The sequence below is a fragment of the Micromys minutus genome, assembly GCF_963924665.1.
Source record: "Micromys minutus genome assembly, chromosome: 13".
Taxonomy (NCBI): Eukaryota; Metazoa; Chordata; class Mammalia; order Rodentia; family Muridae; genus Micromys; species Micromys minutus.
Genome location: NC_137982.1, coordinates 32,704,750 through 32,717,482, shown reverse-complemented (window position 1 = coordinate 32,717,482; position 12,733 = coordinate 32,704,750). Strand labels below are relative to the sequence as shown.

At 41.4% G+C, this 12,733-nt stretch overlaps 1 protein-coding gene across 1 annotated transcript in view; it reads right to left on the bottom strand.

Moving 5' to 3' along the window:
* The window catches only part of UPP2 (uridine phosphorylase 2), a gene marked incomplete at both ends in the record, with an annotated part of 196,587 nt that overhangs the window by 15,970 nt on the left and 167,884 nt on the right, over positions 1 to 12,733 (bottom strand). The window contains 3 exon segments of the mRNA XM_080927418.1: positions 2,644 to 2,758; positions 5,217 to 5,375; positions 12,466 to 12,583. Of these exon segments, the coding sequence (XP_080783544.1) occupies positions 2,644 to 2,758; positions 5,217 to 5,375; positions 12,466 to 12,583 (392 nt within the window).

The window sequence follows — 12,733 nt, the reverse complement described above, 5'->3', positions numbered from 1 at the left end:
ACAGAATGCAGGTCTGTAAAGTCTGGTCCTCAGGCTGCATGCCACCTGTCTTACTTAGTAAACAAAGCGTTGTTGCAACAAGATCCACCCATTCATTTACATACTGTCCTTGCTGTATCTGAGCTAAGATACGACGTGACGTTAAGAAGTACCAACAGAAAGTGCACGGTTTGCAAAGCTCAGAACCTATATTATCTGGCACTTTAAGGAAACATTTTTAATAACCCTGGATACGAAGTGCAGACTCATCTTGGGTTGGTATATATTCGAATATGCAAAAGTAAAGTAGATTAGGGAGCATGTTACCCTTCCAACTAGATACCCAAGGTGGCTGTGGGAATTTGATTTCTGCTGTTGTGGTAACAACCCTCACAAAAGCAGAGAGACCAGGTTTATGTGGTTTACAATTCCAACTTACAGTCCACCATTATGAGAAAGTTAAGGCAGGAACTAGAAGCAGTATCATCCACAGTCAAGAGCAGAGTGGGGAAAATGGGTGCACATGTGCCTGCTACCTTGCTGAGTCAGCCTCATTTCTCTACACTTACATGATTCAGGACTTTCTGCCTAGGGAATGGTCACACCCACATCAATGAATTGAATTATGACAATCTCCAACTAGATACAGGCCAACCCAAGGTAGATACTAGGTTGTGTCAAGTTGACAGTTGAAGCTAAACTTCCCAGTAGCTTCTGAAGATACAGTTCGATTGGCCAGACACATTGTAAGTAACCCGAACAAGGGGCTTGTTCAGAATGCCTTAAAACATTGAGAAGGCGGTTGACAATGTGTTTCCCTCAAACTGGCTTAAGATACAGATACATTGAAGCATTTATAGCCTAGTTTCTCTAGGACAAAAGTTCTTTTTTAATTGTGCAAATTTCCCTTATCAAGGTATTTCTTGCTCAGTTAAGGAATGATCAGGTCAGGAAAAGAACAAGTAAGATCTGTATTTTCCATCTTCAAATACAGTGTTGCTTCGAACAAAGCAAATGAGCCTGTCTTCGATGCAACTCTGAAATGAAACTGTTTGCACCAGTACAACAGTTTGCTTTGTCTCTCTTTGCAGGCTTCCCTGATGTCGGTTGGTACCGTGTTATCATGAAACATAAGACCACGACCATGATTTGGATGGTCAGTCACCAGAGTGACTAGCTGTTGCTCATTCATATCAAATGCCACGGCAGCAGTCAGAGTCCAGAGTGGGTAGCTGTGAGCTCAGAAGGCAAATCAGTGTATCCCACAAGCCAAGAATGACAGGCAGCCTTAATAGTGAGTCCCATGTCTTTCCCAGGCACGTTGTTCCCTGAAACTGATTATTTGGGAAATTACGATCTAGAAGGATGTCTGGCCCACACTGACTGCTTCCATTCTCTCTTTCCACAGGCTTTGGGCTGGCTTTGGTTCTAGATTATAACTCAAGAAAGGCTGTGGCTCTTTCTAACTTGCTCCATCTTAGTCAGAGCCTTCCACAAGCATGCCATTTCTCTAGTCCTTTCATAATTTTTTGAGACTGCCTCTTGCTCCAAAATGCTTCCTCAAGCAATTCTGGAGCATTTCTTTTTTTTTAAGGCTCACGTCCTTTTATGTAACTGTGTAGTCCCACTACTCTGTTTATCAAACCTTTCCATTTAAAATGCTGTGTCTGCATTAGTATGTAGTCACATGGTGAAATGTCAGCCTGATAGGATCTACTCCTTAAGAAACAATCGAAGGGATGTGAGGGAAGCTGTTGGATAAACTTAGGCAGTCACTCGACCTGTCCTAAAAACTCACACGATCCTTTTTGCTATGTAGTTGAGTAAGACACAGGACCAAGAAAAAAACTGTAACCACTGAATGAGCCAAAGGCAACATCTTGCTAGCAGCTATAGTCTGATGCTGAGTAGATAAATGGGCAAATCCTTATAATTTTCTCTACCTGAGCACCCCCATTCTTGTCACATAGAATTTCTCAGGCCCCAAACCTACCATTACTATGTGCTGATTAGTTTTTTGTCAAGTTGGCTCAAACTGAAGTCACCTGGGAAGAGGGAGCCTCAACTGAAGAACCGTCAGTATAAGAATGACCTAGTAGTACCTACATAGGACCAGCCCTCCATGGCCTCTGCTTCAGTTCCTACATCCAGGTTCCTGCCGTGGGCTCATCCCTTGGCTTTCCTCAATAACTGGCTGCCAGCTGTCAGCCACATAAGCCCTGTTCTCCCCATAGTGATTTTGGTCAAAGCCTTTTGACTGCAACAAAGAAACAAACTGTAACATTGCATAAAATCATGCTTTCTAATACTTCTCTTCTTTTTATGAACATCTTTGAACAGCAGTGGAATCACACACACACACACACACACACACACACACACACACAGGGGGAGGGAGGAGAGAGAAACACACACACACACAGGGGGAGGGAGGAGAGAGAGAAACACACACACACACATAGAGAGAGAGAGACAGAGACAGAGACAGAGAGACAGAGAGACACACAGAGAAAAAGATCTTTAAATCCCCAAGCCCCAGCCTCCTAGTCTTTTGCAACCCATCTGCATTTCTGTTGGGCTCTAAATATGTTGGTGTACTTTGAATTAACACAGGGATGTATGAAGAATCACTCGGCTTTAATGGTAGAAATCAATCCATCTCACCAATTCCCCCTGATGTTCCAATTCTGATGATGGTAACATCACAGCAGCGTGCATGGTGGAGTAATTTGATCAGTTCATGGAGCATAATAGAAATGGAGGGGATGCCCATCCCGTGCTGTTGAGAGAAGGAGAGTCATTATACATCTCACACACGCATAAGTGAGCAGGACGGATTTTTCTTCTTTATGAGTTAACAGCCCTTGTATAAATTTACATAGTCATTAAGACTGTGCCAATGCTTGGGAAGACGTAAGTCATCTCTAAGTGATGCCTGCATGGCGTGCTGATGGATGGGTCCATCTGTGAGGACTAAAGAGAGGCATCCTTCTGCCAGTTAAACTGAACCGCTCGCTGTCAAGAGCAGAGGTGGATGGCAGAGAGCACAGGTGTGCCTGGGGAACATCAGTGAGCCTATGTGAAGAGGATCCTGCCCCCATCCACAGCTGACGGGAAACTGCGGAAGCCTAATTCTGGCTTCCATTTCGACAGCCTTACTTCACCCAACTGAGTGAACTAGTAAGCTGATTTTATTGTCTTGATTGTTTTCTGTTAATTCTGTGTGAGTTCAGCAGGATGCTAATGTGGAAATGTGGCTTCAGGTCCCACTCAAGAGTTTCAAATGTGTGCTGAATAAGTTGAAATTGCCATAGATCATGGCCACAGCCTGCTTTCAGCACTTCCGTCAAAACTATCACAGTCACTGGACTAGGGGGTCAGTCAACATGAACTAGAGCATTTAGCCACCTCTGGTGGTTCTGTTGATGTCTAACAAATCTTCAGGAAGACCTTCCAGGCAGTAGCTTGTAGAAACTGGAGCTGAGTTTTTTTCAGTGGCTACTTCACTTCTGACCTGATGGCGGAGTCTGTGTATCGATCCACGGCCACAGAGACTTTGGAAAATCACTAGAGCTGTGGTCATATTGTTCCCAACCAGAGCACCCTCTCCTTCAGGTCACCAAGAGTATTAAACTGTGAAGGCTGTGGGTCTCTGGTGTCACCATTTTTTGTTCTCATCTAATATGCCCTAATTTCTGAAAGCTTTATAAAGCCTCCTGGATCTAGGAATCAAGCCTGTATTGATCTGTGTGCTTAACAAGTTTGGGGCCTTGGCGCTGGTTCTGCAGTGAATAAACAAACTATCATTTGCTTCAACTGTAACTTAGCAGATGAGTCATTATTCCATCCACTACGTTCCTTCAAAATCAGTCACTTGTTAATTTGAGGATCAGCACTTAGTTTTCAATATGATGATACAATTACAAATCGACTCCTGTTTCTTTTAAAACTCTCTCTCTCTCTCTCTCTCTCTCTCTCTCTCTCTCTCTCTCTCTCTCTCTCTCTTTCCCTTTCTCTCCTTTCTCTTCCCCCTCTCCCTGTAGCTACTGGAGATTTACCAAGTGGTCTGTATTGGGAACTGCCTTCCCACCTAGTATTCTAAGTGGCTAGCTTTGACCATTTGGGTCATAGCCATTGAAAGGACACCAGGATCACCTCTGGCTTTGCCATATGATGAAGTGTTTCTGATCATTTAGAGAAGTTTCATTTTGTGTGAGTGTGAATGTTACTTTGATCTCTCTCCATTTATTTTATACTATAGAACACATAATTATTGTTTAAAGGATTGTAACTGAAAAGTTAATAGGGCAGCATCAGGGGACATTCGGCTTCTTCTAAGGTAGGTAGTCTATAATTTTTTATTGGCCAAACAAATTAATAAGTGAATGGATTCTACTATTAGAAGCCAAAACAGATTTCAGGCACTCTTGGCCTCATGTGATCCCCTTTGCCACCCCATGGTATTATTACACATACTTTCTTTGGTTCCCCCATGTTCCCTGCTCTAGGCACATTCCCCCACTGAGTAATCTGAGCCACTTGAGGGATCGGTGAACTGTGACAGTTCCCTAACATTTTACAGTTTAACTCTTCAGAATTGCCACATCTCCGCAGGTCTTACTCATTATCCCATGCATATGCCCCTTAAGAGGACTACCCCATCCAGACACCTGACAACTTAGATCTTTGCTTCAGAATGTAGCCATGTGTGGAAAGCTGAGTCGGGCAGGAAGGGTGGCTGTGTACAGACACCCTCCGGAGTGCTGGCCATTGGTGAGAACTGCCCGGAGAACCACTCTTCCCAGACTCTGCTTTCATGGAATCTTAGCCAGTGTCCAGAAGAGCTATCAGGTTCTGAGCGAGAGCAGAACACATCACAAGACCTCCGTGCAAATGCACTTGCCGCTTTCCCACAAGTTTATTTGTGTCAAATTCCAACAATCCTGAGAACTGGCCTTTATGAAGAGCTCAAGGCTCCTAAAGCAGGATAAAATACGGTGGAAAAAATGATCAGCTGGGAATAGAAAAAGGGGTGAGCCCTGAAGATGTTTGTCAGGTAGTGACCCTGGATGCTCTGCCCTGTCCCAAACTTTTCCCAGTTGTATTATATTAACCTCGTCACTTGCATTCCTTGTGTAAGAATGCTCAGCGGAGTGGGCAGGGAACTGTGCTCAGATGGTCCCAGTTTGGTGTCCAGCCTGCCAAGGCTAGCTAGCCTGCAGCTGTCCCTTACTTACACTGAGGGAGAGCACAGGTCCTGTTTTGAACATGCAGTATCTGTCTGTCCCCGCGCAAATGTCTTCAATGTCTTCTCCATCACCCTCCAACCGGAGTTCCTTGTGCATGAACTGTGCAAATGCTTTCATTCTGTTTGGGCTCCCACCAACGCAGACAAACTGTCAATACAAACAAACGGGTGCTTACCATCGTCACTATGATAGGAGTACGGGGACAGCATTCAGTTCTAACATTTTCGCCTATAGCACATGCCATTTACTTCTGAGTGTGTGTAGATGTCTTGGATTGTGCTCAAACCTGTAGGAAGACAAACTAGGTGAAATGAGTTATGAGCTAAATTAGTGAGGAAGGTCATGTAAGTGTACACATTGTTCAAGGAGGTGTTTCCTGGTGGTATAGAAGCATCAGCCAGCATCTTCACGGATCTAATCATCCTAGTAGTGGGCGTTCACGTGACATGTTTAGTGTCAAGTGCTAAGGGTGTAGAACATAAGTTTTGGAAAGCAAAGGGGACACCTGCCAGTTTTACTGTGTTTTCTGATTTTCCACCCTAACCGGATGCCTTATTTTAAAATTTACTGTGATAACCAAGCTTTAAAGGAAGCATCTCGAGATTTCTCTTCCTTACTAAAAAAAAAAAAAAAAAACATAATGGAACAAGGCTTGTTACTGTAAATTCAAAACTTGACTGCAGTAGGTCATCCATCCTAGTAATTTGGCTCTATATTTAGCTTATTCTCTGACTTTAGAGTAGATGTTGCAGTCAAAGGTTGTAATGTCTAATAAAATATGTTGGTAATCAGCAGTTAGGCATGGTAATGCATGCTTACAGCCAGAGTTCTGAGGCAGAGACAGGAGGGTTATAAGGTTGAGAGTATCCTGGACTGCACAGTGTTTTTGATGTCAGACCAGACTATATAGTGAGACTCTGTCTGAAAAGAAAATTCTAATTGATCATGTCACAACCTGTTAGGGACACATCAACCCCAAGGATGGAAGAATATGGCAGAGAGAAAGAAAAGGAGTGTCCTGTTGGTGGCCTACATGAGTAGGTGTACGAGTGGGCACCAAGCCAGATCAGTAACAGAGGGGAGGGTAGAAGGTCAGGAAGAAGCAGGGCACACAGAAGGTTGTCAGACAGAAATCTACTCAGAAACGAAAGTCATGTGGTGTGGTTTATGATGTAAGAGATGTGGTATATGTGATGTAAAAGGTGTGGTATATGTGGCGTGGCATGTATGGTGTGGTATGTGGGATGTGGTATATGTGATGTGCCATATATGATGTGTCGAATGTGATGTGCTATATATGGTGTGGTGTATATGGTGTGATATATATGGTGTATATAGAGAAAGCAAAAGCCAAGGAATACTGGGCAGCTGCCATTTGAATATTGGCTTTGAGCACTAGCTCATCACTGATTAAGTCACTTGCTCAGCAACACTTGAAACCTTTATATCCCTTACATCATCATCTTTGGAACTCTCAGGTTCAGTCAGGATGATGTCGGATTGAATACAGCAAAGGACCAGACATGGATCCTGGCACATTCTCAGTGTGCACATATGTGGACTTCAGCTTTATATCAGATAACACTACTCCGGCCTGCATTTTAAGCCCACATCTCTGTTGCAGGATTCAGTAGAAAAAAAAAAGAAGCTGATTTAAGTTTTCTTGGAGGGAAAAAGACACTTAGTGGTGCTTGGCTGATGTGGGCAGTATTGGGCAGAGGATCCAAGGAAAGCTAGAAAGGGCCTTTACAGGGGCTGTCTGAAGAAATTTCTGAGGTTGTTGAGTGTGTGTTCTTCATGCAAAAGAGCAACAGAAGTATTTGGGTGGTCTGATCTCACGATGCATCCTGTTTCCACTTAACAATAATTTCTGGGCAGCATACAGTAACTTTCAATCACAAGACATAATTATTCTTTTTTTTTTTAATCTGGGAACTGTGCTCCTCATCTACCCTCATTGCTTCTTCTCTGGAATTTCCTCGGAGGTTTTTCGATGGGGCCTTAAGGTAGTAATAAACAATGGAAGTCAGCCATAAAGTCTAGGGACAGGATGGCGAGGCAGAGCAATGTTTAAGGTGAGCTTCAGACACTATTGACCACTCGTGGACTTGGCTCCTTTCTTGTTATGAGCAGTTAAGCACTTTCTTGATGTGCACAGGTCAAGGTTGAAGTACAAGGAGGCCCCTTTTTAATATACAAAGTACAGGAGTTTGAAAATAACCTCACTGTGCGGTGCCAGTACATCTAAATTACAATCATTCGGATTGACCATAAAACCCAAACAGATGTTATAATAGTTTGCGGTTTGTGTTCTGCTTTGAACTGTAGGTAGTGCAGTAATCAACCAGAATGTCTGCAGATTTCTGGAGACATACAGATGACATGCGCCGACAGAAGCAAGCTTAGCTCCTCACACCGACGCTCCTGACTGAATCCCAAGTCAGATGCACCAAGCATCACCTGTAGACACCATGACCAGCCTGGCTGCTTCAATAAGACGTGACACGCAACTGGCCACCAGCCAGCATGGATGACCAGTGGTACTGACTGGGATTTATGTTCCAAACGAAATAATCTTTGTCCAGAATTTATCAAAACAAAACAAAACAAAAAAAAAAAAAAGGTAGAAATGCATTAGGCAGGCATAAGAAGCATTATAGAAATTTTGCCCAATGACTTCCAGAACAAACTCACTTTCAAACATCCCCAGTAGCTTAAAATATTTTGCCATGTGGAATTAATTTACAACATAAATTGTGCATTTTGTGTATTAAGAAGGACTATAAACATTTAAATGCATATTATAAAATCTTATGAAGAAATTGTTTTTCATGTTACTTAAAATTCTGAAAATACCATGTATTTCAAAAACATGGCCCACAGCCCCCTGAACTTGAACTGATCTGAATGCTTCCTACTTGAAAACCAGCTTTCATGGTACCAGAAGGCACCACCCAAGCTTCTAAGGCGGTAGGCAACCAACAGTGCTTTGTAGCTATGATGTCTATGAACCACATTAGTGACCAGGTTGGCATGGTGACCCTAAGGGTGCAATAATGGCACATATATCTTGGCAGTGACCAACTGTTCTCTGACTGGACTTAAGACCCACTCAACAAGAGTGAAAACATTCATGGGACTGGAAACCTAGCTAACTACTCAGAACTAGAAAAGTCATGGTTATTGGAGGAGAATCCTTAACCACCAATTTACTAAACCAGCATAATCCCTAACAACAATCTTATAACCACAGGTAAGTATAATCTTTATCCCCAAACTCATCAAGAAAACCTCTTTGCAACAGATGGGGACCATTACAGAAAACCACAACCAGTCAAAATTTAGAGTTGTGAAGCCCAGTCTCAGTGGATACAACTACAAAGCATTCCTGAATCCAAAGATCAGGGAACATTGTGGAAGAGGAGAGGGAAAGACTGTAAGAGTCAGAGGACCATGGAGTTTGTCGGGAGATTGTATCACCTAGTAACATCCGAAGCTGCACTCATAAAGTCTCACCAACATAACTACCTAAATGTGAGCTGAACAAGAGCAACACCAATGGGCAGGCAACACTGGATGGAGAGAAGCATGTGAGATCTCAACCCTACACACACACACACACACACACACACACACACTCAGCAACCAAAGAAAGTTGGGAGGGATAGAGGTCGTCTTCCTCAGCGGGGAGCATACCAATTGGTTGGCCAGTGCCAAATACTCAGCCCTAAAAACACACATACAAGCAACACTTAATGGAATGAACCAGATAATATTTAGGACTGTATATGTGTACACATATGTGCATGCAATAACAGTGAAAAAGAAGTCATGAATTTGGAGGAAAGTGGGTATATGGGAGGGTTTAGAGAGAGGAAAACTAAGGGAGAAATATAATTATATTATAAGCTCTTTAAAGTTAAAATGATTGCTTGGATGAAGCAGAGGACACCAGTTAGTGATTTTATGAAAGGCACCTGTGACAACATGATAAAATATATATTTGGATATTGAATTTGAAAAACACCTCTATCATATTTTTTCAATTGTATTCATCTTTTACGAGTGTGGCAGAGACTGATGAGTTACATGCCAAGACTATTTCCTCTTCTTTCTGGGTTTACAGGTGATGCTAACTTCCCAGGCTCCTTTCCAGGTAGACAAGGCCAGGTGCCCGAGTTCTAGCCACAGAACTAAAGTGGTCCACTTCCATCCTGACTCACAGATGCATACCATCCCCAGTCCATGGGAGGATGTATTGCACTTACATACAATCTATAAATAGTGGATGCAAGAGGACCAGGTCTCTGGCCCTCTACTCACCTGGCCAGCCATCAGCCAGGTACACCTGCTTTATACTTGTTATGAACCAGAGGTAAACTTACATTGCCCTAAGCTGTAGAGACTATGTAATACCAAGCAGGAAAACCCTTCAAAATGTAAGAAAGCTATAAAGGAGTAAGGGTAACAGTTAGAGTCGGTCAGATTTGTTTTTCTATGCATTTGTCTGTTTAAGACAGGGTTTCATGTAATCCAGGCTGGTCTTGGACTCATTATGTAATAATGAAAGCCAGGCCTGAACTCCTGACCCTTGTGCTTACACTTCCAAGTGCTTTGATTTCAAGCATGCACCACCCTACCTAAGTCTTTCGGGTTTAAACTGTATATCTTCCCATCTTCTCTCCTTTTGAAAGCAGTACTGATAATTATCACCATCATTTGTTGGGCAAAGGTGAATTTTTAGGTATTGGTGGGTTGTGTCCTTTGCTTTGTAGCCAGAATTGCTGACCTGAGACTTAAAGAAGAAATTGAATCTACAATGTTCTTACTCTGAGATAAGAGAGCGCTGGGTGCAGATATACTTCTGATGACAGAATTTGTAACAATACAGCTGGGTTTTTATCTTCTGATCCCAACATTCTGATTCCATTATGATTATAATTCCTCTCTGACCCTAAAATTAAACGCATCTTTGCCTCCTATCCACCAAGATGGGGTTGCTCTCAGGAAGAAAACTCTTTGAAATGGCACATGTCTGTTATTCAAGTGACTGTCCTGGTGGGTGACAGTGTTTCTGGGAAACAGTGGGGCACACATGATGGTGGAAATCCAGCTAAGTAGACCAGTGGGAACATGAGGTTCTGACTTCTGATGTAATAAAGAGAACTCATACGCACTCATATGTGTGTGTGCCCATAACAAAGTTATTGATCCCATGATTTACCAATGACTAGGAGAGTAAGTGTTACATCAGGGAAACCTAGGGATTTAATCTCAGCTTTTTCACTTACTGGCTGTGCCTCCTACAGACAGATAAATATAGCAGGTGTGTTTTAACACCACATATACATTGAGGCCTAGTATCCACCTCTATATAAGAAAGATAATATCTAGTTTCTACTGTAACCAAAGCCTGATTTTAACTCCTGATCCTTTTGCCTATACCTCCATGTGCTTTGATTACATGCATGTGGCTATAAGAAAGAAAGAAAGAAAGAAAGAAAGAAAGAAAGAAAGAAAGAAAGAAAGAAAGAAAGAAAAGAAGGAAGGAAGGAAGAAAGAAAGAAATTCCCCTACATGGTGGGGACTAGATAGGATCAGATATAAAGAAGATCGTCCATGAACAGTAGAGGCAGACACTCAGACATGTAGGTAATTGGCCAGTCTGTATCAAAACATCTCCGATTGTCTTAATGTACTGAATACAGTGTATCTTCATTTGTTAATTATAGCAATTCTTCTATTCCAAACAGTCATTCTTAGGTAAAGGTCTTGGGGAAATCACTACAAAGACATGAACCTCACACCTAACATCTGAATTCAGGTATAATGCAGTTAATGAGTGACAACATTGACTGGATCAAAGATTTCCTTGATCTGGGGCCTAAACATCAGATTCAGTAGAAGAGACAGAGACTACATTCACAAGAACCTGGGAATATGGTCTAAGAACCAGCTCTGCCACTCCGGTGTAACTTTAACTTCCTTTGACTTTTGTGAGTTTGTTCTCTTTGACCATGTCTGTGACTCATCCTATACTAATTTACTTGCATGAAAAAAGTCCTTTCAAGAAACAATATCTACTTGAGCCCTATTTCTAGTGAGAAACATTTACTACAAAAGTCAAAAAAAGAGTTTATGTAATTTTTAATCCCATGAACAGTGAATTTCAAACAAAATGAAATAATATAGAAAAATAGTAATAGCATAATGTTAAATAGAAAGATATAGGGTAGATATCTTTAGATAAGAGTCTCACTTACTCAGGCTGTCCCTGGACTTGTTATGTAACCAAAGATGATCTTAAATGTGAATTTCTGATCCCCCTGCCTCAACTTCCCAAGTTTTGGAGATACAGGCTTTTACCACTTCACCATTATATGCTGAGTCTTATTATACCCTTAGTTTTATTATAAGTTTTTAAATTTTTTTTATTAAAAAGAATAGAAGAGGCTGCATGGGGTTAATATGCTCAAAGTCTTCTATGTGCTTGTAAGAAAATGTCCTTATGTAACCCAGTACCAAGTACAATGAATATACCAGTGGGGGAAAAATGAATAAATGAAACAGAAAAAAGGAAAGTTGGTGGTGTCTTAGTCTAGGAAGTAGGGCTATAAGTTATATTTTAAAAGCAGAATGTTCTTGTCTATGTTTTCATAATTTTAAATAAGAAGCAAAAATCACTTTTACAATTTATGTCTATGATAAAATAAATAACATAGTAATACAATTCTCCCATAATTATTCCATAAACAATTTTCTCATGAAATATTTCTTATAAGATAATAAAAACTTAATGATACAAAATACGGGCAAACGGTCATTTTGTTGAGAAGAGAATAATAAGGCGTTGTTAGTCTTGAATTTCCTTATGATTTAATAAGATGAGAATTAGTGAGGTTCAGCAATAAATGTAGATGTTAATCTGTGAGCTGAATCTGTTAAAACATAATGAATTCTGAATACCCAGCAGTATTGTCAATAAAATTATACTTATCTCCAGGGAACAGAACAGTGAAGTAATCGTATTTGCATTGGACTTAGTTTGGAAACCTTTGTATTTTGTTGGGGCGGAAATGACCATTCATGATGCTCACATTCCAGATTGGAGGGGCTTCATGTGCTCTTGCGACTTCTGACCTGTCTCTACCCAAGGTTATGAAGTTTATTTTGGAAAGAAGATAAAAAAATGGCAGAGGAAATACAGTAATTTTCCTGACATTCAAAAATTGTTTACCTTTACATCTCCAAACATTGCTGGTAGGTTGTGTGTTTTGGTTCCTAAATCCAAGTGATAGAGAACGTCTTCCTCCATGGCGTCCAGGTATGGATTCTTAACACACACGGAGCGATTTCTAGGGACAGGCACAATGAAGACGTCAAAGTATTTGGAGAGAAAGCACATCTGAGACAGGATAACCGTCTACACCTTTGATTGCCACTAACACAGTGACTGCACACAGACCTCTCATACTTAGATCTATAATATGGCTAACAGTCATTTT